Source organism: Phoca vitulina, unplaced genomic scaffold (assembly GCF_004348235.1).
Source record: "Phoca vitulina isolate PV1807 unplaced genomic scaffold, GSC_HSeal_1.0 scaffold1, whole genome shotgun sequence".
Classification (NCBI taxonomy): domain Eukaryota; kingdom Metazoa; phylum Chordata; class Mammalia; order Carnivora; family Phocidae; genus Phoca; species Phoca vitulina.
This window is the reverse complement of record NW_022589704.1, coordinates 29,124,851-29,151,449: the sequence shown is the minus strand read 5'-3', so window position 1 is coordinate 29,151,449 and position 26,599 is coordinate 29,124,851. Positions and strand designations below refer to the sequence as shown.

At 37.1% G+C, this 26,599-nt stretch overlaps 1 protein-coding gene across 3 annotated transcripts in view; it reads left to right on the top strand.

Annotated features, from left to right (window-relative positions):
• Nucleotides 1-26,599, top strand: part of ADAM23 (ADAM metallopeptidase domain 23) — a 176,073-nt gene that overhangs the window by 112,223 nt on the left and 37,251 nt on the right. For all 3 annotated transcript variants that reach the window (XM_032403740.1, XM_032403732.1, XM_032403749.1), the window contains exons 8-18: nucleotides 1,926-2,002; nucleotides 4,039-4,104; nucleotides 11,157-11,228; nucleotides 13,223-13,386; nucleotides 14,295-14,379; nucleotides 15,328-15,418; nucleotides 17,788-17,836; nucleotides 20,017-20,116; nucleotides 23,356-23,427; nucleotides 24,156-24,245; nucleotides 25,517-25,597. In XM_032403740.1, the coding sequence (XP_032259631.1) occupies nucleotides 1,926-2,002; nucleotides 4,039-4,104; nucleotides 11,157-11,228; nucleotides 13,223-13,386; nucleotides 14,295-14,379; nucleotides 15,328-15,418; nucleotides 17,788-17,836; nucleotides 20,017-20,116; nucleotides 23,356-23,427; nucleotides 24,156-24,245; nucleotides 25,517-25,597 (947 nt within the window). The remainder of the gene's footprint in view (nucleotides 1-1,925; nucleotides 2,003-4,038; nucleotides 4,105-11,156; nucleotides 11,229-13,222; nucleotides 13,387-14,294; nucleotides 14,380-15,327; nucleotides 15,419-17,787; nucleotides 17,837-20,016; nucleotides 20,117-23,355; nucleotides 23,428-24,155; nucleotides 24,246-25,516; nucleotides 25,598-26,599) is intronic.

Sequence of the window (26,599 nt, the reverse complement as noted above, 5' to 3'; positions counted from 1 at the left end):
ATCCATTTTTTATATATTTTGGATACTAGCCCTTTATCGGATATGTCATTTGTAAATATTTTCCCCCATTCAGTAGGTTGCCTTTTAGTTTTGGTGATTGTTTCCTTTGCTGTGCAAAAACATTTTATTTTGAGATAGTCCCCATAGTTTATTTTTGCTTTTGTTTCCCTTACCTCAGGAGACATATCCAGAAAAATGTTGCTATGGCTGATGTCAGAGAAATTATTGCCTGTGCTCTCTTCAAGGATTTTTATGGTTTTAGGCCTCACATTTAGGTCTTTAATCCATTTTGAGTTTATTTTTGTGTGTGGTGCAAGAAAGTGATCTAGTTTCATTCTTTTGCACGAAGCTGTTGTTGAAGAGATTGTCTTTTTCCATTTTATATTCATTCCTCTTTTGTTGAAGATTAATTCACCATATAATTGTGGGTTTATTTCTGGGTTTTCTATTCTATTCCGTTGATCTGTGTGTCTGTTTTTATGCCAGTAACATACTGTTTTAATCACTACCGCTTTGTAATATAACTTGAAGTCTGGAATTGTGATAGCTTGAGTTTTGTTTTTCTTTTTCAGGATTGCTTTGGCTATTTGAGGTCTTTTGTGGCTCCATACAAATTTTAGGGTTGGTTGTTTCTAGTTCTATGGAAAATGCTTTGGTATTTTGATAGGGATTGCAGTAAATCTGTAGATTACTTTGGGTAGCGTAGACATTTTAACAATAGATGTTCTTCCAGTCCACGAGCGTGGATTGTCTTTCCATTTCTTTGTGTTATCTTCAATTTCTTCCATCAGTGTTTTATAGTTTTCAGAGTACAGGTCTTTCACCTCTTTGGTTAAATTTATTCCTAGATATTTTATTATTTTTGGTGCAATTGTAAATGGGATTATTTTCTTAATTTCACTTTCTGCTGCTTCATTATTCGTGTATAGAAATGCAACAGATTCCTGTACGTTGATTTTGTATCCTGTGACTTTACTGAATTCATTTGTCAGTTCTAGTAGTTTTTTGGTGGAGTCTTTCAGGTTTTCTATATACAGTATCATGTCATCTGCAGATAGTGAGAGTTTTCCTGCTTCCCTACCAAGATGGATGCCTTTTATTTCTTATTTGTTGTCTGATTGCTGTGGCCAGGACTTGCAGTACTCTATTGAATAAAAGTGGTGAGAGTGGACATCCTTGTCTTGTTCCTGACCTTAGGGGAGAAGTTCTCAGTGTTTCCCTCTTGAGTATGATGTTGGCTGTGGGTTTTTCATATAAGGCTTTTATTATATTGAAGTATGTTCCCTTTAGCCCTACTTTGCAGAGGGCTTTTATCATGAGTGGATGTTGTACTTTGTCTAATGCTTTTTCTGCATCTATTGAAGTGATCATATGGTTTTTATCTTTTCTCTTATTGGTGTGGTATATCATGTTGATTGTTTTGTGAATATTGAACCACATTGGTGTCCTGGAAAGAAATCCCACTTGATTGTGGTGTATGATTTTTTTTTTTTAGGTATCATTGGATTCAGTTTGCTAATATTTTAGTTGGGGATTTTTGCATCTATGTTCATCAGGAATGTCGGTCTGCAGTTCTCTTGTTGTGGTGTCTTTATTTGATTTTAGAATCAGGGTGATACTGGCCTCATAGAATGAATTTGGAAGTTTTCCTTCCGATTCTATTTTTTTTTAAATAGTTTGAGAAGAATAGGTATTACCTTGTCTTTAAATGTTTGGTAGAATTCGCCTGAGAAGCCATCTGGTCCTGGACTTTTATTTTGGGGGAGTTTTTTGATTTCTGATTAAATTTCAATGCTGGTAATTGGTCTGTTCAAATTTTCTATTTCTTCCTGCTTTAGTTTTGGTACTTTCACATATTTTAAAAACATACTCCCATTGAACTGCAGTCAAGTATAAACTTTTGTATTCCCTTTTCTTTTACACAGGTATGGAAAGCAGAGACCAGTGGCCCTTTCTGTCTGAATTACAATGGTTGAAAAGGAGAAGGAAGAGAGCAGTGAATGTGAGTGTGGCGTTGAACCATAGGTGGGGCCACTTCATTCAGTGAAATTGTGTGCCTGAAATCACATCGTATCTGAGTATATCTAAAGCAGTTGAGATTTGGGCAACATCCTTTCACAAACCAAAACAACAAACCAAACTCCTCCTATGGTTTGCGTCTTGTAGGCATATTGCTTTTTATTCAGCTTTTTCTATTTGATGTAAACTGGTTACAGTGTCCTATGAACCCTGATGGCATATGAGGAATGTATTATTTTAGCTTCATTTTCAAAGCATTTTCTTATGAAAAGTACAGTGCATTTTTTCTATTAAAAATACAGCAGACTTTTTTTTATATGGCTTATATAACATTATGAAGCATTTTTGTTCACCAAAAAAGTAAGGGGTAGTATTAGGTTTTGAAATGTTGGCTATTTGTAGCTCTTTCAAATTGAAAGCTCTGTTGTACCAAAATTTGAAGCTGGATATGTTTTCTTGAGGATCTATTTGACCATTGGTACCATGACAGTTACCAAATAAGAATCATGTAATTATATAATCAACAACTGTAGGATAGCTCCCATGTATTGATAAATGTATAGGAGCTTTGTAACTGAAATTATGTTCCTAGTCTTTTTCATAATAGATTAGAAAGCTGTAATGATGGGGACTGTTTCGTAATTACATGGTGAATGCTATGTAACTGAGAATTAATTCCACAGCATATAGATTACATGGTAATTTACTAGATAACTTAATGAGTAATTATACTGAAAATTGCACATTTTAGATAATGTTTTGCTGAATGTATTTTTTTGTGAAAAAATTAGACCACCAGTCATCAGAAACTTAGTTACAGGTTAAATCATGCTCTCTTTTATGAGCCTGTCTTCATGTTATGGTGATTATAGATACAAATTTTGTTTTTTTACTTAGAGTTTTTTTTTCTCACTCTTGAAGATGTGGTTGGTAATAATAAGTTTTATATAGGCTACTGACATTTTACTACAGTCCACCCCTATCAAATATAAACTGATCAGTGACCTTGTACGTAAAGAAAAAAAGAGTCATCATTATTGGTTTTCAACTACGAAAAAAGAAAGTCCAAATGATAATTAAAATGCTTAGCACTTGCTCTTAAAATTATCTAGGAATAATCAAAATTTAGAAGCATTTAGAAAATAGTAATTATCAATGTTTGTTCCTTTGAGAAGTTGTGTGGTTAAGATTTAGTACATTATTATTAAAATTTTACTCCAGTGAGTTAATGTTTCTTTTGACTATATTGATAGCTGTTTTCCACATATACTATGCTGTTCTTATTAAATGAGCTTTAAGTAGATTTCCTTTGAAGTTTTAAGTAGATAAGAATCTTTTTTACCACATTTTAATGCCAAAGAAATTGAGATTTATTTATTTTAGCAGAATTATACTGTACACTTTTCTCTAGGATATTTTTACATATGAAAATCATATAAAAATAACATGGGCTGGGGGTGCCTGGCTGACTCAGTTGGAGGAGCATGCAACTCTTGATCTTGGAGTCATGAGTTCGAGCCCCATAGTGGGAGTAGAGATTACTTTAAAAAAATCTTAAAAAAAAATAACACAGGCTTTTCTCTATCTTGATGAGTATTTTTTTTTTTTTTAAGATTTTATTTATTTATTTGACAGAGAGACAGTGAGAGACGGAACACAAGCAGTGGGAATGGGAGAGGGGGAAGCAGACTTCCTGCTGAACAGGGAGTCCAATGCGGGGCTCGATCCCAGGACCTTGGGATCATGATCTGAGCTGAAGGCAGATGCTTAACAACTGAGCCACCAGGTGCCCCTATTTTAATGATAATTAAATACAGTTCTTTTCTGAATACTTGAATGTTTATCCACACTTTACAGTCGCTGTCTTCGATTTTGCTTAGCAAGTTTGTTCCAGGGTGTTTTTTTATAAAGTAGGCAGCAAAGCGTTCTTTTTGAAAAATTCAAAGTCAATCTATAAGTTAATAGTCAGCATCAGAGATATATCCACCACCATTCTGACTATATTTTTATTTTCCACAGCCATCTCGCGGTGTGTTTGAAGAAATGAAATATTTGGAACTTATGATTGTTAATGATCACAAAACGGTAAGAATATAAAGAATCAGTGAGTTTTAGGCCTGGCAGCTTGCTTAAGAAAGAATACATTTCACTGTATATTGAATCATTATTTGTTACTTATTAGGGCCAATATATTTAGATGCTTTATTTCTTTGGAACTATTGAATGACTTGATTTATTTCATGGTGTTTGGAAACACTGGGCTTTATAGAATTTTCACAACTCTAATAAATAGATGAATATTTAGTGGTTATGATGAATGGATTGAACTATTTGTTTGACATCTTTTACATACCTTCATTTAAAATTCTTATCCTCTACTTTTCTTCTTCTATGTATTTGGCCACTACTTTCTAATTTTATTCCATGTCTTTGTTCTGAGAACATTTTTTTCTTACTAATTATTATGACTTGTGGCAAATGTAATTATAGGAAGTGAAGATGTATAATAAAGGCATATCCAAAGAGACAATCTTTGATGATTTATCTTCTTTAAATTTTGGAAAGATGAGTAATATTGTGCTACTTATGTCAAAGTACAGTGTGATTTAATGTGTCATCTCAATAACATTTAAAAGACATGGAAAATAATTATTGCCTCCACTGGCTGTTCTTGAAAATAGAGTGGAAACTTTTTTTTTTTAAAGGTTTCATTTATTTATTTGAGAGAGAGAAAGCGAGCATGAGCCAGGGAGAGGGGCAGAAGGAGAGGGAGAAGCAGGCTCCCTGCTTAGCAGGGAGCCCTACTAAGGGCTGGATCCCAGGACACCGGGGATCATGACCAGAGCTGAAGGCAGATGCTTAAGCGACTGAGCCACCCAGGCACCCCGAGTAGAAACTTTCTTAACCATGTTTTACTTAATCGTGTCCCTTGTAAAACAGGTTCACTGAAGCCTAGAGCTTTCTAAAGAGTCTTGTCCAGTAGGGTGTTTGCTAGTATAACCAACACTTGGGGTATGCTTAAATATTTAACATCTAGCTCTCTGGGAAAAAAGCCTTGATTTATAATGGTTACTGATACCTGTGATGTAAATACTCCCATCATGGCTGATTTCAAGCTGCTGGAGTGAGCTCACTAAATGAGGAGCTGGGAAAAGTTGCATCCAGTTCGCTCTTGTGAACTGTTGGGAGCTGGCTCCAGCACCCCTTTGCTGCACCTCCGAGACTGTGTAGGCTCGTTGTACTTCTTGTTGTAACTATATAATTTAATTTAAGAAATTGTATAAACCAAGACAAAGAGTAGTTGTTTTTATGAAAACTGAGTTATATTTCTGGAAAGATGAGAATATTTTAAGAAATACTTAAAAGTCAGGTATGGGTGACAAACTTGTAAAAGATTGCAACAAAAATTCAGATTGCTTTGCATATATCATTAAGTCCTTGTTTTACTTTAAGGAGGCCAAATTAGATTAGTAAACGATAGGGTAAAATGACAGTGTGAAATTCTATTAGTAGACCCTACTCGAGAAAAGGCCTTGAAACCATAAATTTAAAAATATGGTGACTTAGGGGCGCCTGGGTGGCTCAGTCGTTAAACGTCTGCCTTCGGCTCAGGTCGTGATCCCAGGGTCCTGGGATCGAGCCCCACATCGGGCTCCCTGCTCCACGGGAAGCCTGCTTCTCCCTCTGCCTCTCCCCCTGCTTGTGTTCCCTCTCTCGCTGTGTCTCTCTCTGTCAAATAAATAAATAAAATCTTTAAAAAAAAAAAATATGGTGACTTAATTTATTTTTAAACTTTTATTTGACTCTCTACATTAGCAGACTTTTTTTACTAATTGCCAAGTACTGGTTCAGTTATGTTGAGTATTATTCAGTGGAATACCTGTTAATTATATATGCAGATTTATTTTCTTTACCAGTAGCTTTTAAATGTATTGCTTGATATATGTTAGAAGAAGCAGAGGAGAGGTCCTCTCTGGTCAGAAGGAAAACCAAATGTGTAGACAGCCATTTTAGATAATGAAGGCTAAACTAAGAGTTTCAGAAGGACATTTGCTTGAAACCCCAAGATAATTTTTCATCTGAACTATTTTTGTTGATTAGGACATTGAAATTTTTTGTAGGTACTTCTCAGTCCTTAGCGTTGTGGCATGAAACTGTGGCGTTAGACACTTCCGCTTTCTCTAATATCCATTATGCAAATACTTTTAAAGTAGTGGAAGGAATAATTGTGATACGGTCAAGGCCTCTAAATTCACAAAGTACCTTCACAGAGAGCTGGGAATGAAGAGAACCCTTCTCAACCCATGACTTTGATCTCCACATCTCCTGTTCCACCATACTCTAAAACTGTCATCAATCAGAGTAGGTATCAGTAACTGTATAAATAGGAAACAATAATTTTTAAAAAATATTATATACTTTGAATTTATATTTTAATCCTTTTAAATGGAAGCATTTAAATAATCTTGTCTTTATCTTATGACTATAAAACAGCACCCTCCCATTTAAAATATCATTTTCATATATGGAAATTTTCTGCACTTTATACCATATATTCTGTGATAAAGTTACCTTCTCTATCCTAGCAAATTTGTTAATGGTAAACCTTGGTAATTATTTTATTATTATTGTTATTAAAATTGAGAGAGAACTAGTCATGATATGTTCATCTATCTTTGAAACTAGAATAAAAGAACTGTAATTTTCACTGATAAACTTGGAAGGAATACATAGTAAGAAATTAAATAAAAAGAAAGCTTTATTTTCGAGTAGTAATAATACCTAAAGTAGAAAGAAATTACCTAAGTGATTTCTACTATTTAAATAAACATTACATCTGGGCTAATAGGACAGAATATTCCTTTTGCTTTGAGACCAGGTTACATCCTAGTCCCACATAAGTGTGTCATTTTATAAGGATTTTTTTTCTTTGAGAGGTGAGAAAAAAGTTTTTTTAAGGTGTGCTTTATATGAAATGAAGAAAATGAAGATTGTTTTTGAATTTGATTGCCACAAAGAAGTAGTAAATCAGAACATGGGTCAGAGTCCTGAAATTCACATTTTGAAGGTAAAACTGAACTAGAATAATTAACATCTGTTTTTTTAATACCTGGAGTTTTGCTGTTGGCTTTTAGAATGATCATCCTTGAAATGACTCATCCTCATACAATCTTTTGCTAGATGAGGCAACACAATTGTTTTGATAACTGTCACCCTAAGATTGAAAATCAAGCTCCAATTTTAATTTTTTTCAAAAAGCAAATTTCTTTAAGGGTTGTAATTGTTCAGGAAGGAAAAATAAATTTGGCACTTTAAATGTAAATTATTTTCAGTGATCACAAAATGTGAAAGTAAGTTTTATCGTAAATGGAGATTGCACATTTTTCTTTGTATGCAAAATTATTTCTCATTCATGCAGGAAATAGAAACATTTTGCCTACATTCACATTCAAGCTAATCTCTTTAATTCAGAGTCACCTAATATTGGCTTCCTGAAAAAAGGCAGACACCTTATTTTGAACAAGCATCATGTTATCGGTGGCTTTCAATTAGGAAAGGAAAATCCCTCAATTTTGTAGAAAGCATCTTGGTAGCTAGCTGGTGGAACCTAATTTGTAAGCCAATTATAGCCTTGATAAGGGTCTGCAAACATTTCTTTGAGCCACTTGAGCTAAATATAAATATGAAAAGCCTTATTCTAATAGAAAATTGGTTGAAATATTTTAAAGTGCACGAGAAAAGTTTTGCTTACATTTTTGCTGTATCCATACGTGTAAGTCCGAGTGCAACTGTGTTATCGCTCAAATATTTTTCAATTTAAATCTCAATTTGAACCCTATTTAAAAACCACTATACTTTATGGGCACATTAACAAATTACGAGTTCTCATCAAGAACTGTGATTTCTTGGGAATATACATTAACTATTTTATCAGAATTGTTAGCTGGAAAAGTTTATCTCCTATCTCAACCCAGAGTAGGCCTTGAATTCCAGCTGTGTGATCTTGGATAAGTTCTTTGTCCTCTCTGAACCTCACTGTCCACATTTCTAAAATGGTCTAATAAAACCCACCTCATAGAGTTGTGAGGAGCAAATATTTGTTGTAGGAGAAACACTTATAGATCCTGGTAAATCCTAGCTGCTCAATTAAGTGGAACTTCAAGTGAACAAATCTCATGGGTACCCTAGCTGTCCTCTTTTGTGCTCTCTCACTCTCTTTCGTGCTGCTGCAGTGGACACGGTTGATTATGCTCTCCTATGTGAAACATTTTCTTCATCTTTCGGCTTCTGTTGACACAACAGCTCTCCCACTTTACTGGCCCTTCCTTCTTAGTCTTTTGCATCTGGCCTCTAGGATTATGGGAGTGCTCATAGCTTGGTTTTGGGCTCTCTTTTCTCTCTATAACTCTTGCCAGTGTGAACACTTCCAGTCTCAACTTTAAATAATATCATGACTTTAGGGGCGCCTGGGTGTCTCAGTCAGTTAAGCATCCAACTCTTGGTTTCAGCTCAGGTCATGATCTCAGGGTCGTGAGATCGAGCCCCACATTGGGCTCTGAGCTCAGCAGGGAGTCGGATGGAGATTTTCTCTTTCCCTCGGCCTCTGCCCCTCTCCCCTCAAAATAAATAAATAAAATCTTAAAAAATATATATCATGACTTTAAATTCATCGCTCTCTACTTTATGCCTCTAGCCTCCTGAGTCCATACTTATGTATCAACTGTCTACTTGCATGCCAGCTTCAGTACTGAATAGGCATCTCTAACATTTCTAAATCAGCACTCTTGATCCCTTAGTCCTAAGCTTCTCTTCACCTAGTCTTTCTCATTATTTTAAATGTCACCTCTATTCCCCCAGCTATTCAAATTCAAGACCTGGCAGTCATCCTTTATTCTTCTCTTTCCTCACCTTCCACATCCTATACATCAGCAAGTCCTGGGAACCCTACCTTCACAGTGTGTCCACCCACTTCTCTCTGCAGATGTCCAGCCTTCATTATCTTTTACCTGGACTCTTGCTTCCATGCTTGACCCTTTCTAATTCACTTACCCCACAGCAGAGGGAGCTTTCTATAAAGGAAATCAGAGACATGGAAATTAAAAATATGAAATAAGTGAAAAACATCGCAACATCAAAAAAGACCTCATTAATTTTTTAACTTGCATGTCATATTTTCCCATGATCATTATACTACAAAAAGAAGTCTCCAAAATGGACAAATTAATGTTCAGAAGCAAAATAAAGTTAATTGTCATAGGTATATAACACCACTGCCTTAGAATAGGTGTCAGCTAATATTTTCATTTCTTTTTGTAATATGTGCTTCTTAATGTCAAGACTTTTAATATTGTCATCACCCCAAAGGAACTTAATGCTGAGGCTTTTGCTTTTACTTTAAAAAATATCTTTGAAATTTTTTAGCGTGTGGAATTTGCTGGACAACTTAAAATGCTTAGCTATTTACAGCAACTTCTTTATGCCAGGTTTGAAAACCCTGTTAAAGTGCCTTAAGATTCTTAGATCAATATGATGTTTTTGGCCCAGTTACATGCACATATTGATGTTTACTCTTAAAGAACACATGGAGACAGTTTGGGTCAGATTATGATGCACGGTGGCAGCAGTAACATCAAGTCTGAGTCCATTCTGAGTCCAAGTCCATTCAGGCTGATCTAACAAAACACCGCAGACTGGGTGGCTTATGAATAACAGAAATTTATTTCTCACCATTCTAGGGGCTGAGAAGCCCAAGATCATGGTGCCAGCAGGTGGTGAGGACCTGCTTCCCGATTCATAGGCAGCACCTCGCTCTGTCCCCACTTCCTCTGGTACAAGGGGCAAGGGAGCTCTCTGGAGCTTCCTTTGAGGCACTAATCCCATTCATTAGCCTTCTGCCTCATGACCAAAGCATCTCCCAAAGGCCCCACCTCCTAATACCATCGTTTTGGGAGTTAGGATTTCAATATATGAATTTGGGGGGATATAAACATTCACATCATAGTAAGTGTTATAAATGCAAAATGGTAATAAATTAGTGAATGCTACCAATAACACAGTACTGATTTATATCACATTTGTCATGGGTTGTCATTGTATGAAGTATCATAAAAAATAAATACCAGGTATGTAAGCATGAAGACTATATTCTTTGTTTAAAAAAAAAACGTAGTACTGGGGTAGAGAGAGAATGAAATGAAGAGAGCCTGACAAATTTATAGTATGAAAGTGGGCAGAGGAGGAAAAAAAAAGAATTTCATGGATTTCCAGAGTAGAACCGTTTTTAATCTTTATGAAAGATATGTTACTAAAGACAGGTTTTAAAGATTTATGGTGCAAATCTGATTCAGTAGTTTTGAGTATGTTTTCCTTTTTCCTCAGTAGAGGGCGTGATCCCCCTGTGGTAGACTCCAGTTTTCAAATGTCCTCTCAAAGACATACTGTGCAGTATTCTTTGCTAAAACTGTAGCCCTCCAGATGTTGTTATGGAATTATTCTATTAATTTATTTTTATTTATTTTCTTAAATAATCATAAATAACCATAAACAATCTTAAACTATCCACGCACTTCATTTTTACTTTTTGTCCCTCCTTTGTTCTGACTTGGAACAGTCAAAAGCCAAGGCTTTGTTTGGAGGAGGCATTCTTCTGAAAGAATATACTACAATGTATAAAAAATGCGTTCTATATCATGGCCAGTATCTAAAGTGCTGCCTAAGAAATTTTCTTGGTCAGTGTCTGGTCTTGAGTTTAAAGGGAGAAGGGTGTCCAGTTGGGACTAAATTTCTTGGCTAAGCCCTTCGTAAACTGTAATGGTTGTTTCGGTGAACACAAGAAGATTGCATTTGTAGACATTAAGACTGAATGAACTACTCATTTCTTGGGTGTAAAGCTTCTCACACAGATTTCTACAGGTTCTCTCCATACTTGGAACTGGTACAGGTGTTTTAGATGGAGTTTTGCTGCCTAATAGAGAAATCAAAAAAACACCACTATATCCAACATGGTGCGAGCGGAATTGTCTATTTTTAATCCCTATTTGTACTATTGCTGTGAAGTGTCTGCTTTTACTGAAGTTTTAAATTTGCCATTAAATTATGATTTGGCAGTGACTGGTTTATCCTCTTCCCCCCTCCAGTATAAGAAATATCGCTCTTCTCATGCACACACCAATAACTTCGCAAAGTCCGTGGTCAACCTTGTGGATTCTGTAAGTATCCCAGTTTTCTTGAACCTATTTTCCCAAGACGGGATGGTTTATAAAAAACACCATCCTTAAGCTCATCTGGCTAAGAAATTTCCATATATTTGCCTGATAAACATATATGGTCTGCTTCCATGAAAAGTAGTGTTATCAAAATTTTGGGGGCAGTTGGGTCATTCTCGGTATGCCAAAGATGCATTAGTGTTGCTTCTAAGTGATGTCTAGACCTCTTTGTCACCCAGCCTAGAGGGACAAAAACACTAGAGAAAATTAACTGCTAAAAAGAGTGTAAATTACACTTGGCAAATGAGACTTTGTTAATGATGACCAGTTGAGCTTATTGTCTTAAATATATTGCAAGAGAGCTAATTGATTGAGGTGGAGTATTTTTTTTTTTTTTAAGAACTCACATTTATTCTCTTAGTAGTGAATGCTTCAGATTTTATTTCTAGATGACAGAATTAAGTGCAGTCCCCCAAATAAAATTAATTTGAAACAGTAAGATATATATCTCCTTACAAAGACTTCTAGCTCTATAAATCGTTCATATTGATATTTTTTTCCCCTCCAATTTTGTAAGTTACAGAGAATAATGTTTAAGATTTTCTTCCTTTTTCCTGATTTAGGTAGAATTACATAGATGTGAATATTATTTGTTATGTTCCAATAAATAGTTCAGTTTGGCTAATCATAGATTAAATATAGCATACTACTTTGTTTTCTAATGTAAAGTGCTATTTTGTTCAGTTAAATCTATTTTTATCTGATATTTATGGTATGTTCCCTCTTAACTGGGAAAAAAAAACTTTTTATGAATTGCCAACTATCTAAATGATACTTATTTCCTCCAAAGAACTGCCTTTGAAACAGTCCCCAAACCTTTCATCACGTAAATACTCACAACATATACCTGTAGGCACAGCTGAGTAACGGTATAATACAGGTGGATGGTCATAGTGAGCCATATAGAGTTAGGATTGAAATTCTGAAAGCCAGTTTACACCTGGTTTATTAATCTGCTGTAATTTCAGCTCTTGTCAGCAGTCTTCTCAGAAGAAGACTATAAGTGAATATGGAAAAGAGAAGTTGCCAAAGCTGTTGACTTGGTAGCATCTCTGTGTTGGTCATTCTACCATGATTGAATAGAACCACATCTTGCCAAGTGGAATTGGGTTCTGAAGCTGGCTAACTAATCTTTAAAAGACATTACATTTAACTCGCTTGTTGTAAAATCATTATAGCTCCGGGTTGATTTAGGCATGATGATATTCCTTTTCTTCAGTGTGTTCAAAGATCACCCATTATTTTCTTAATTAGCTTGAAAATAGGACAGAATGATAGCCATCTTTGAAATTGCTTAATTGTGTGAATTGTTTAGCATCTGGGCCAAAAGTCGAGAAAGATACAGTTTAAATACTGGGAGTGAGGCCACCCTATGGTGAGGGGGAAGTGGGTGATATGAATCTGTTTTTCCCTCTTTTGGCCCAGATCTAGGATTCCCTCCCAGTGTTCTTTTACGTGTCATGGCGCTGGGCCTCCAAGGACAAGTAAGCCATGTTGTTGGGCGCTGGTCCAAGGACTTAGTGATCTGTTTCAATCCTGCCAGGCTGACTGGTCGTACTGCACTACGAGCCAGTAGGTCAGGCTCCAGCCACTCTTTGGGAGAGTGATTTTACTGAACGCTGTTATGAATTTATGTCCAGACTTTAGAATCTTGACATCCCTACTGTCCATCCCCTAGTGAGATGCCTGGCCAATAAATGTGCTGATTTGGGATTAAAATAGTCTTGTAGGAGAGGCTGAATTGTGTGATTGTTCTTTCTTTCTTTATTTTTGTTCTTGGAAATGAGAAAGGAAAGAAGATTCTTTATGATGAGCTAATTGTGACCTCATGTTCTCCTCTCACCTCCCCTCCTGTCCTTCCACTGACTCTGAATCACTGATTGTGCATGTTTGACCCAGTGTTTTCCTCCTGCACCTGTCCTGTTGTATACCCTCAGATTTACAAGGAGCAGCTCAATACCAGGGTTGTCCTGGTGGCTGTAGAGACCTGGACTGAGAAGGATCATATTGACATCACCACCAACCCTGTGCAGATGCTCCATGAGTTCTCCAAATACCGGCAGCGTATCAAACAGCATGCTGATGCTGTGCACCTCATCTCGTATGTACCTGCGGTCTTTGATCTTTATGCCCTTATTGTATCCGTTAAGTTATATGTCAGTGTACTGATCTTGAATTGATTCTTCTTTCTGGTTATGTAAGTAGCAGGGAGGTAAGTTGTCTGGTGCTGGGATGGTGGTTCCATGGTCATAAGATTTACCTTCAGAGCACGTTCTTACTTTCACACTTTCCATCCTCCAGGTCAACTCATGATTCAAGGTGGCTGCTGGTGCACCAGCCTTTATTACAGGCACCAGGAATATAGTCATGGAGGAGTTCAAAAGAGCCCTCCTTCCAGCTGAGTTAGCTCTTTTAAAGCAGATTTCCTGAAAGCTTTCACATATCCATTTTACCAACAAATCATATCCTGGCTCTTAATCACATGCCACACATAGAGAGGGTTGCAAGAGAGGCCAGGAAATATAGTCTATGGAGGTGAACCATTGAATGAAATTGAGATTTTATCATTGAGGAAAAGGATGACCATATGGTCTTTCAATATAATAGGTGGTTTCCTTTTCCATTCATGGCAAAGCTGTTTTCAGACAGTCCTCCAAGGTTCTGTCCTGGAATCAGACCCACCAGATTCCTCTTTCCTTGCCTTTCACCTTAGCTCTTTACTTCTTTTTCTCTCAGTCTATAATCAGCAATGTATAATAATTTATAATAATCGGTCAGTGCTTAGTAGGTGCTCGATTAATGTTTGTTCAACTGAGATTGCTTCACACAACATAAATTTAAAGGTATTTATGACAACATAAATCTAAAGGTATTTAAAATGTAGCTTTTGATTTCTTGAGGAAGAATGAGTTTGGGGTGTTCACTGTAGAAGAGGGAGTAGGTGTGTCTTGGGAGAGTGTGTATGATGGTCACTGTGTTGGTTTCCTGATACACTTCCTTTGTCTTTAGGCGTATGACATTCCACTATAAGAGAAGCAGTCTGAGTTACTTCGGAGGTGTCTGTTCTCGCACAAGGGGAGTTGGTGTGAATGAGGTAAATTTGATCAATTTTCCTAAAGTAGAGCTTTATCTTTGCATCTGACCTCTTTCTTCCCTGTGGCCTAGTTTCCATCCCTCTCAGGCTTGTTTAAAATGACAATGACATAAGAATAAGGTATGAGTGATTTTTATTAGTAAGTGGAACCCAAAGTGGTCTTTGGTGTTAGAAAAGAAGTATTGCTTCATTTCATAATGATGCTTTTTCATGTTTATCAGGCAAATGCATGCCAAAGAGTGGTCCAGAGATTTTTTTCACATCTATGGATAAGTTTTTATAAACTTACTATTCCTGTCCCGATAACTTTAAGCTATCATGCTCTCCTATGCATGTTAGGTTTAACTCATTTAAATCAAAGAGTTTATGATTATATTTAATAAGTATCTTTGTTTTCTCCCTATGTAAATTTTCATCTTTATGCCTTCTACCTATATCTCTGTAGAATTCATTGAAACAAATATTTCCTTAGTCTCATTGTTTGGATTCCAGTACCTTCATTTATATCAAGGAAATCCTTACGCCTGTTGGCAACAGCACCCAAAAAGCCGAACCAACTATATCTAAACCCTGATCGATGCCAGAATATATTATACCAGCTTATCCCAATAGCCGTCATTCAGTCGAGACCTCTCTTGGCATATTTGTAGTAAGTTGAATTTATTCTCGGTTTGGTATGAGTTGAATCAGGGCATAGCCTTTTATGGCTTGTATTTTATGTTTCCATGTGAGAGCATCAAGTTCTGAGAGATGCCACATAGGAAGAGAGGCTTTCTGCTTCTTGGGCCCAGTTGCAAGGAAGAAGTGAGAAGGAGCATATGCCATCTTTCGATGCTGTGAGGCTCTACTTAGGGAACTGAGATGATATGTGGTGATGATTAAGAAATAATAACTAGCTTTGTGCACTCTCTCAAATGTCTCCCACACACTTTCAACTCTGAAAAACAGTATGGTCTTCCAATGGCAGTGGCACAAGTATTATCGCAGAGCCTGGCTCAAAACCTTGGAATCCAATGGGAACCTTCTAGCAGAAAGCCAAGTATGTACATTGACCTTCTTACTCGCTTTCATGTGCCATTCTGTCTGTATAATGCATGTCCAGTCAATAATAAATAAATATTTTTCATTCCTAAGTCATGATAGTTTAATTGTAGTATACCTCCTTCCTCTTAAAAAAGATGAGCAAATGAGCAACTTAAGGTAATTCTTAATCTGTTCGGGTTGTAGATAGTTCCCCTTCAAAATTCATAAAAATCGCACTCATTTTCTCAGAAGAGGAGCAGCTCTTTCTCACATCGCAGAGTGTTGGGGTTCAAGGGGGAGGGCGTGAATATTCACCCTCTGGGTTCTAAGCAGTGGAGTGTAGACACTAGGTGTCAATAAAGTTCCACTGGGGGTCAATAATAGTACAACTGGACCAGGAAATAGCTTAGATCTAGTGTCAAAAAGGAGCTCCCACTCTAATTAAACTTCCCCACCTACCTCCCTCTAACTGAACTCACCCACATGGTTCCATCAGAAAGGCTCAAGAAGAAGCCTCCCCTACAGGTAGCCCTTCCCTAAGGGCCCTTTAAGCCTGGGAACAGGTGGTAGGGGATAACCCTCTCGTGGGCCAGCAGTGCCAAGAGGGAGTCCAAACAGGACCACAGGCCCCACTCAGTGGGAAAAATGCAGCCAGTGACTGCTGGCATCACTCTCTTCGTTACTCAGAGGAGGGGAAGATGGAAGCACAGGGCTGACTTCCAGGGGTGAAGTACGTAAAGCCCACAGTGGTTTTAGGAGTCCATGAAAAATTTCAGTTTCTTTAAAAATCAGGATAAAATCCAACCTGGATTATATTCCTCTTTAGACCAACAAAGTAGTAAAATGCAATTTCTAATACATTTCTTGTGGCATCAGGCAAAAGTGCCGAGGACCCACAAAAGTCATAATGGGATCTTGTGGAAAGAAAGACCGAGGTATTCCCTCAAATTGTTCTCTTAAGTGGAAGTCTGCTCCCCTCTGTGAAAATACCAGATGCCAATAGTAAAGGTCTCCCTGCCCACCTCAGCTCCCGAGGAAGAAAAGGACAAAAATCTACTGTAACATTATCCTACATTTTCTACCTTTTTGACAACTATCAAATAATTGTCATTAATGCATAGTGTTATGGAAACTTGAAACGAAATATGTATCCAGGAGCTTCTCAATTCCCTTTATGGGTGTATTAAGTTATCACTTGATGGGTATATTAAGTCTGGTGGCATTTAGCAAATATCCACAAACTTTCGTTTATTAATATCTTGCTCAGAGTATTTGCTTTCCCGAGGAAACGCATAGTATACATTAAAGGAGGTGTTTTGGGTTTCATCAGCTGGGATGGATGGCCTTAGTATCAGAAAGGAGTGGGACCAGGTTTATGACCTTGTTTGAGAACCCTGGGGCCTGGAAGAGGCCAGCACTGGGGTCAGCTGAGAGATGTTATGGAGTTGGGTGAGGGGGTGGGGTGAGAAGTAGGGGTTCAGGACCCATGCCCGGAGTAGTTCCTTCCTAAAATGTTTTATTCCTTTGTGAATTGTTTGTTTAGGAAGATAGTTCTTTAGTTCTGAACTTTGGCTTTTAAAAAATCCATTTGGAAGCCTTTCTTTAAAAATATCTCTGTCTATGATAGAAAAGAGAATGGGAAAAAATAAATGAAAAGAACAGCCCATCGTAATATCAATATGTCAGTCTCTGGCACCTAGGTTGAGTTTGTGATTGTTGTTTAGTTTCAGTGACTTACACTTTTATTTTGGAATGCTCTCTTTTCCTAAACCTTTGAGCGTAGTGTTCTTCAAGTCTCTGGCCGAACCTCACTTTGAATCTAGCAAATGGAATTCTGTCCTATAAATTCCAGTGTGCTCTGTTGGGCAGGCTTCAGTGATGCCTCATGACGTGTGCAATAGAGCATCACCGCTCATCTCGTGTGAGCCCCCGAACCACTCTGGGAGACAGGCAGAGAGGCTGTTCTCCATTTTCAAGGTGGAAACACTGAGACCCAAGAAATACTAAGTCACTTGCCTGCAGGACTTGCCTTTCAGGTAGAACTTGGCCTAGAACTCAGGCTTTTCACTTCCAGACCAGGCTACTTTTCATTAAACATTGGAACTGGGAACTCAATTGAGTTTTCTGAGTTACAAAAATGAAGAGAGTGACAGTTTTATTTCTCACCAGCTGTTGTCTTAGGAAACAACCTGTACTTCTGGAAAGGATATAAAGAAATATTGATTGAATGGAAATAGATTTTGTTTGGTGAGCCTTCACATTCTGTATCTACATGACATGGAATTGGGAATAAGGAATTATCTCAAGAGTTGCAATGCAAATTAAAGACGTGACTTTTGTTGTTTTTCTTTTCTTCTGTTGCTTCTTGTTATTTCATTGGACTAGAATGTGACTGCACAGAATCCTGGGGTGGCTGCATCATGGAGGAAACAGGGTAAATTTTCATTATACGTGCCTTTGATGCATGCCTTTCACTGACATTGCTGCATGTAATTAGATACACTGTCTCTCAGGTACTGATCTTTTAGGCTCAGCACTCAGTATAAATCCAATCATTAATTATCTGATATTTTAAAAATGAAAGGACTGATTCACCTTATATTTTAATTTTTTATAATGTTGATAAGAGTGAAATATAGTAACAACTTCTATTTCTATTAACCTTTAAAAGAAGCCCATTATTAAATGCTTCTAAGTTTAGTAGATACATTAATTTTTTAGTGCACTTAGACTAAGAGCTGGTTGTCTGCCTGGAGCAGTCAGTGAAAGTCCATTTTGTCATCAATTTATATTTTAAGGAACTCGCAAATAGATATGTTTGCTCTAGTAAAAATTGTACTATACTGCTTATATAATCCATACAGCTTTTTTTTTTTATTAAGATAGATTTATTGTGTCTAAATTAGGTATCATCTCTTGATAGACATTTGAACATTTTCTCACCTATCTCCTCTCTTCTTGTGAGGATACTTGGAGAACTAGAGTCACTGCCCCGGAGCTGCTATTGGTGTCTGTGAACCAAGGCCTGGAAACATTGCCCCCCCCCCCCCCATCCCCCAGCCCCTGCCCCTGTGGGAGCCATTGACCCAAGGCTCCCTAAGCTAGAGCCTACTCCTACTAGACGTAAGACGTTGTCTCACCCAGCATCTCTCCTGTTTCTTCTGTGCATGCCAGAGATCTGCTCGATACATTGCCTGTTTCTGGTCCTCTCCGTCTCCTGAGGAGCCCCAGTGGCCAGAGGCTCTGACCTACTTGTACAGAGTCCCTTCTTTACGCTCCCACCAGGAGTCCTGCTCTGGTGGAAAAGAGGAGTGTGATCATGAGGGATTGCAGAGAGAGTCAACCATTCTACCTGCTGCTTTAGAACATGTTTCTAGAAATGTAGTTTAAACCTGAAACTGTAGACTTTCATGCTCCCCTTACTGTTCTACCATAGTTTAGTAACCTTATGGCTTAAACAGCATTTTTGCGGACTACTATAGGAAGGTAACACCATTTATAATATTGCTTCTATAGGGAGGCACCTTCTGTCTTCTAAACTCCCAATTTCTAAATGGATTTTTGGACTGGCCACCCAGAGGATAGAATTAAACTATTTAAAGCTGATATATATATATTTTCTCAAGTATACATTTCTACATAGTTCCTTTAAGAGATCACTGTCAACAATGGCAAAAACTTTTCTTACTTCCATATACTACCCTCATGCATCAGAGTACAAGAAACTTTAGGATTACATCCTAGAATCTGTGGCCTGTCGCTCTCAAATCAAGTACTATAACAAATACGCCCAAGGAATCAGTGTGTATGATTCAGTTTAACTTTGACCGTGTGTATAATATCTCCCCAGGTACTGACATAGAGATAGTAATTGGATTAATTAAATCACAAAGAGGCTCATATCATATTCCTAAGTCATGAATATATTTCAGGTTGAGCCTAAAAAGCTATTATCTAATTCTAATTCAGAAGGAGCTTACCCTAATTCTGTTTTTACCGAGTGTATATGTGCTAAAAACATATATACATATATGTGTATATATATTCATGTATATACATGTACGTGTATATGTATATATATATAGTATGTGTGTATATATATAGTATAATACTTCTCTTTCCTTGATTTCCTTGTTTGCCTCGTTGGTGTTGCTGAAGTCTGCATTATATAATCTTTAATAGATTGACCCTCACAATTCCTTCCTCCAAAGTAAAATCTGGTAGGTTCCTTTGCATCTTTTATTCAGGACAGAGGCAAAAAATGCTTGCCTTTACTGAGAGCAAACAAAAATGACCACACTTTAAAATATAGCTTAGGTGGAGAAGTTTTGTGATAAGCTTTCCAAAACTCTTCCAGGCCCAGGCACGGAAGGGCTTGGTTGCTGAGGAGGTTATAACCTGGCTCCCAATCTGTGGTTTTCTTTGACTATCTATTTTTACAAATTCTACCACACATACTTATTTGGCAATTTGAACATAAATGCCTTGTCATAACCTGTGTGGAATCATCTAGATCCAGAGTGAACCTGTTGTTCTAATCCAAGGGTTTTAATTTTCTTCTCTGATGCCTGCTTTTGGTAAATTATTTACATAATTGATTCTTTATTTTCTCAGGGTGTCCCATTCCCGAAAGTTCTCAAAGTGCAGCATTTTGGAATATAGAGACTTTTTACAGAGAGGGGGTGGAGCCTGTCTTTTCAACAGGCCGACAAAGGTTAGTAACTCAGAAAGTGTAATTATTTCTTTAATTTTTTTTTTGCTTCTAAGACATTTGTTTAATGTACATAACATTCATGAAAGCACTAGCGTTTGAAATCATGTACAACTCAGATCTGCTCAGAATCCAGTCACAAATCTCTTATGGGAAAAGACTTAAAAGCCATTCTTGCATTTTACTCTTTGTGAAATGTTGAAAAGTAGCTCCGTGACTTAATAAAATGAGATGCAAAAAGACATACCTTTTTACAGCGGAACACTGCCAAATGTCAGATACTTGTCTTGGAAAACAGGTCTTTTTGGGGAGGAGGGGATTTGTCAATCAGATTAATATTTAGTCATAAAAGCCATTATCATGTTGAAGTCTGGTCCTGTTTAAATGAATGATAAAACTATAGTTTTGCTGCTTTGAATCTCTGATTTTTCAGTGCTACTTGTAGCCCTCCCACTTTGTTCTGCAAACAAAGAAACAAACATTTCAAAATATATTTGAAGTTTACATGTTAGGATTTTCATCCTGCTGCTTAGAGATTGTGGGTTAGATTAAGATATATTGTTTTAACCTGTTCCTCTGAGAAAAATCCATTTTCCATTGATATTCTCTCTAAGAGTATAACTAGTTTCCTGGTTTTTTTTTTTCTTTTTAAGTGGTCTATTCTCCTAGACAGGAAGCATTACTAATGTCAGCTAGCCCAAAAATAGCCCAAAGTATTTATGGATCTCATAAATACATTTATGTATTTATTATTTATTATATAGTCTCTTTATGTGGGAAGGTCCATGGTGTCGACTGGCATTTCATCAGGATTCATATATACATTGTCACAATCCTTATCCATAATTCCTTAACTCAAAAAGCTCTGAAAATTGGAAGTCTTTTTTATGAGTTTGCAGAAAACACGTCAGGCAGTAAAACTTATCTTGGACTGAAAACCTTTATTACCCCTCATAGTGTAAATATTCATAAGTATTACTGCAGAAATAGAAATGTTTTTGATTATAGGGTGTGCACCAGGCCCCTTAGGGCTATTACCTAGAACATGGTAAATGTATCATACTTTTCTAAAATCTAGCAAAGCCAGAATTTTCAAACTCACTGGCTACAAAGCTTTTGCGTAAGGGACTGTGGACCTCTAGTAGCGTATTTGGAAATGAATCGTCAACAGACAAAAAGACAGGATTGCTGCTAATTAGCAGATGGTATAGAAACTCTAACATTGCACATCTCATATTTCTTTTGAAAATACTACTTCATAAGTCAAATATAGTCCATTTGCTGTACAAAATGTTTAATGCTCTATGAATTGAGAGAGCATTGAAATCATGTTAACCTTCAGAAAAAAAATCAGTGACTAATGTGGGTAACTGACAGAATAATTTACTCCTAGCCTCATAAGTAAGTGATACCCCTGTAGTCAGGGGATGGTCGTTGGATGCCTGACATCTGTATAAAATCTCAGTGAGTCTGCAGAAAAAGAAACGGGAATTTTAAAGTGACCTTGCACCATTAAATCCAGCCGCCTGCCTTTCATGACATTGATCTCAGTGCAACAGGAAGCTGAAAACTTCGAAGTGTTCAAAGTGGGGGAAATGAGTAGTAATGATTGGCATAAGCTGCTGACATTTATGAATTGGAGTATACATGACTAATTTCACCTGCCTTGCATCTCACCAGCCAATTAGAAGCATTGTGCCTGAGAGCACAACACTGAGCCCTAAGGTTTCTAGTGTGTATGGAAGGATCCATCATTAGATTTCTGAAATTGCCTGTGAGTAGGAAGAAAATTATTCTGATAACTTGGAAACTAAATAAATATAACGATATATCTTCAATTTTAAAAGTTAGTAAATATGGATTTTTTTTAACCTACATGGCAGAATGATTTTTCTTTAAAAGCCTCTATGGATTCTAGTGGAATAGTTTGTATGTATGTATCAAAGAATTGACTTTTTTTTTCCCAAGTGCTTTTAGTCAATGAATGTATGCATGTGTAGTTTACATGGTATATTCCACATTATCTGCATGCCTCTTTTCTGCGCTGTGGGACCCTTCCCACCTGCTATGTTTTCCACCTGTCGCTGGATGGAAGAAGGCTCCTAAGAGTGAGATCTAGCAGCTGGTTCCATGTGAGGCCTGATAGGAAAGTGCTAGCCATGTTCCAGTCTGAGCTTCCCATTTCCATTTTCTCCTGCCTGCTGATAAAATACCACAGAGATCAGGACTGTTGATTTCACTTATTGGACTTTGCTATGGTGGAGTCTCACCCAAATATGCTGGAAAACTTTCTTGCTTTGAATAAGAGTTTTTCCTTACTGGAAGTGGAAGGAGAATCGGGTCTTTCTCAGATGGACTCGGTGGAAGGCAACCCTTCCTTGGGGTCGCTGGAGGAGGAGTCTCTCTTACCCTCTCATATTCCTGTCTCTGAGCATTTGGGTTGGAATGTGCTGTTCCAGTCTTCATCCAAGAATGATGGGCATGCATAGGGAGATCTTGCCCCAGCTAAGGGAAATAGAAATATTTCTCATAAACACTCAACTGCCTCCACAATTGGTTGCAATATAGTTTGTCTGGCAAGCAAGTTCATAGCACTAGTAGAGTGGATTATTCTAGAAATCTGACTCTTCCATTGCTCCAGGAATGACTGAGAGATTTCTATACATCCGTGCATATGTCTGCACGTTTATTTAATATGCTTTAGACAGTGCAGATTTCTTTTCAATGCGAATGATGGGCATGGATTTCCAGCAGGAACTTTTCTACACTTATTTGCATTTCCTTGATTGTATTTGTTACATTTGGCTGTGACTGAAACATTTTTATCTTTTTGACAGTTTTTGTGTTTTCTCAGCTGCCTGGAGATAAGTCAGTAAATTAGATATCTGTGAGTCTTAGCATTGCATTTTAGCTCCATTAGCAAATATGATAAATAATCTATTCCTTTTGACAGCTTATTTCCATTAATAAGTAATTCTAATGGTAGAGGTCATCTCTGGAGCCCACCTCCAGAGAATACTCCAAGAAATAGTACCCCATTTAGAATATGGTTTTTAGAAGTGTTATTAATAAGTGAACAGTGTTACCCACAAAGACATCATTTGTAAGATGCCATTAACAACAGATCACAGAAGAATTTCACATGGTAGCGGATTATAGGACCATGTATGTGGCCCTATTGGTGTGTTGATTTTCTGTGATAAATTAAAACGTTTTTCCTTTCTCTTCCTAATCTCTTTTAGCTATTTGAGCCCACAGAATGTGGAAATGGATATGTGGAGGCTGGAGAGGAATGTGACTGTGGTTTACACGTGGTAGGTATAAGAGATCTTTCCTACCTTCAACACGGCTCCTCCCCAGAGCAAACAAGAATAGTGAGAAGCCTACAGGGTCCTTCTCTGTGGTCTTACTGCCTTTTTTTCTCATCTCTCTCATCAATGCTTAATCTCAGCTCAGACATGTTAGAATTAATCATGTCTTTATGGCCTTGTTTGAAAAAACCCTAATGGATTCTTCTAATCAAATCTCCTACCTCTTAAAAATTCATAGCTCATATTCATCCCATTCAAATTTTACCAAATCATGAAATAGTCTTTCCATGGTATGTATTATTTTTGTCTTTATAAAACTAGATAGAGTCTTGGGGCCCCTGCCTGGCTCGGTCAGTAGAGCACGTGACTCTTGATCTTGGGATTGTGAGTTCAAGCCCCATGTTGGGTGTAGAGATTACTTAAAAATAAAATATTTTTAAAAGTCCAAAACTAGATAGAGTCTTAAGAATGTATTGGAGCTAACTGAAGGTGAGCAGCTTGCTAAGAAATAAGCTTACTTTTTGGTAGAGAAGCCCTCTCACAGAAGATCATACTTTGCTGGAAAATATGGCAGGAAGGAATTTTATCATTGTTTAAAGTGATTATTTACTGAAATATTTGCTTGTTATTGTATAAGTCTCCTCGTGTGGATTATAAGTCACATGTGGAGAGAGGGTTGAATGACCAGCCTATAAGCTTTCTCACTTACTCACGTGAAGTGTTTCCTCTAGGAATGCTACGGATTGTGCTGTAAGAAATGCTCTCTCTCCAACGGGGCCCACTGCAGCGATGGGCCGTGCTGTAACAATACCTCATGTCTCGTGAGTCAACTGACACTTTCGCCTTCCTTTTCATCGACATGTTAGCTACATCTCTCAATGCGTACACGGAGTATTTGTAGAGCTTGCCACACATTTGTTGATTGACCATGTGCCTCGCAATTTTGTAGAATCAACAAAGCTACCTAAATTCTGTGGGTCAAAGCATTTACCTTTACTATGATGCACTATCAACTATCCTATCTTTCAATGCCTCCTTAAGAAAATATACGTGTACTCCTTCCAAAATAAACATTGAGAGTTGTCCTGCTAATGCAGATGAGAACCCCATTAAATGGTTGAATAGAAGAGGGACAATTTCGGTGGTCTTTTTAATAATATGACCTACTTATAATATTTTTCTTTAATTTTATTACTATGTATATGTACATTTATTTTGGACCATGAACCTAAAACCTAGTGCTCACATTTTTTATGCTTGGGTTTAAAATCCCCTATAGAGGCAAGAAAGCTGGATAAAGAGTAATCTATGTGTGTATATTTATATGTGTATATATACAGCTTATGTGTGTATGGACACAGTTCATTTCCCTCTGTAGAATCTCCAGTCAATTTTTGAAAAGTCATTTTTTAAATCTTCCTTTTTCTCATTTACTAAACCTCTAATATTCCTTATAACCATAAGGTTACATGATTTTATTATTTTATTCAGTACAAAGAGGTATTAAGCATTATGGTATTTTAAGAAATTCTAGCTTAGTTGCCTTATGTTCCCCACCAGATTATAAATTGCTTGACATCAGTGGTCTTTTTCCTTCATCTTTTACCCACTCCCTCAGTGTGATTGGTGTCACTGAAAGGAGTTCATATGAATTCACTGAAATTTGATTGTATATATTTAGCTAAAGCAAGATTAAGATCCAAGCTAATAGGTTCAATTAGTGAAGGTTGGGTGTGTATATTCAATCTTCAGAGAGATCTTAAATGTTTATATTTTAGTGATTTGCTCTTTTGTTTTAAACCATACTACTCTATCTTCTTTACATAATTGCCATTACCTTGTTTTCCAAAAGTAATAACTCTGAAACCGTGGGTTTTGAAATCTGAACATTTAATGCCTTGGTTAATGATTCATATTTACTACAGAGAGTGGTATCTGGGCCTTGTCTCTATTCTGCAACTATCTTGCTAATTCATAAAAAGAGTTTGGTAATGGTTATGAGAGAGTGCCTGAATTATTGGTGAATATAACAATGCTAGCTATTTGAAATACTAATTAACACTAGCTCCTAATATTGAATTTTGATTTGCAGTTTCAGCCACGAGGGTATGAATGTCGGGATGCTGTGAATGCGTGTGATATTACTGAATATTGTACTGGAGACTCTGGCCAGGTATGACAAACTGAGTTTTTAAATAATACATTTTATTTGCAAATATTGTACACATTGGAAAGCTTTCAATTGGGCTACATGTGTGAATATGATTTGGTTTCTTTGTTTTTTGTTTTGTTTTACTTTGTTTTCCAGTGATTTCTAGATCTCCACTATGCCTTTATTTTAGGAACATTTATTGTGTTTCCTGGACCTAGATCTCTTTTTTCTTCCAAATTTCCCCTTCCTAATTAGTTCCCTTTATATGGTTTCTACCCAGCAAATTGATTTTTCTTTCTGTCCCCACATCTAAAATAGTATATTCACACTGATGAAGAATTAATGTACTGTTTTCAAACATTTTTAAGCCACCAAGCCCTTTCTTCTAAGAAAAAATTGGTAGGATGCCCACCATAGCAGAGAACAAGGAACATCGCTCTGATTGAAGAGGGATCGGGAGCAGGTGTCCACCTCTCTCGGTTCTGTCTCCAACTCTCCCCCACTTACATTGTCCTAGCATCATGCCCCATATGCTTTGGTGTGGTCTTCTTCACATTAAAAATTACTATAACATAATTAATGCTGCCTACTAGGATTCCTTTTTTATACAATTTTTATGTTTTAAAAATTTGTATCACATTATTTTAAGTCTTCATTTTTCTTTCAAATGGGCATTTGCTGAGCACCTGCTGGGTGCCAAGCACTGCTATAAATATTGGGATATGGTAGGGAACGAGATAGGCAAGTCCTTGCACTTATGGAACTTACATTCTGCAGGTGGAGAAATAAGTCAACAAAAACATCCGGTGGTGCTAAGTGCTAAGTGTAATGTAAGGTGATGTGGGATATGGGGTGGGGGGCTTTAGGTGGGGTGCTCAGGTGTATTTTCCTGGAGGAGTTTGCATTTAAGTAGAAAAGCACAGAAGGAGCTAGTCAGAAAACAGCGAGTTAGGAAGCTTGGCTTCTTCAAGAAATGGAATGAAAGCGGGGATTACTGGAGAGTAGTGGGAAAAAATCAAGAGG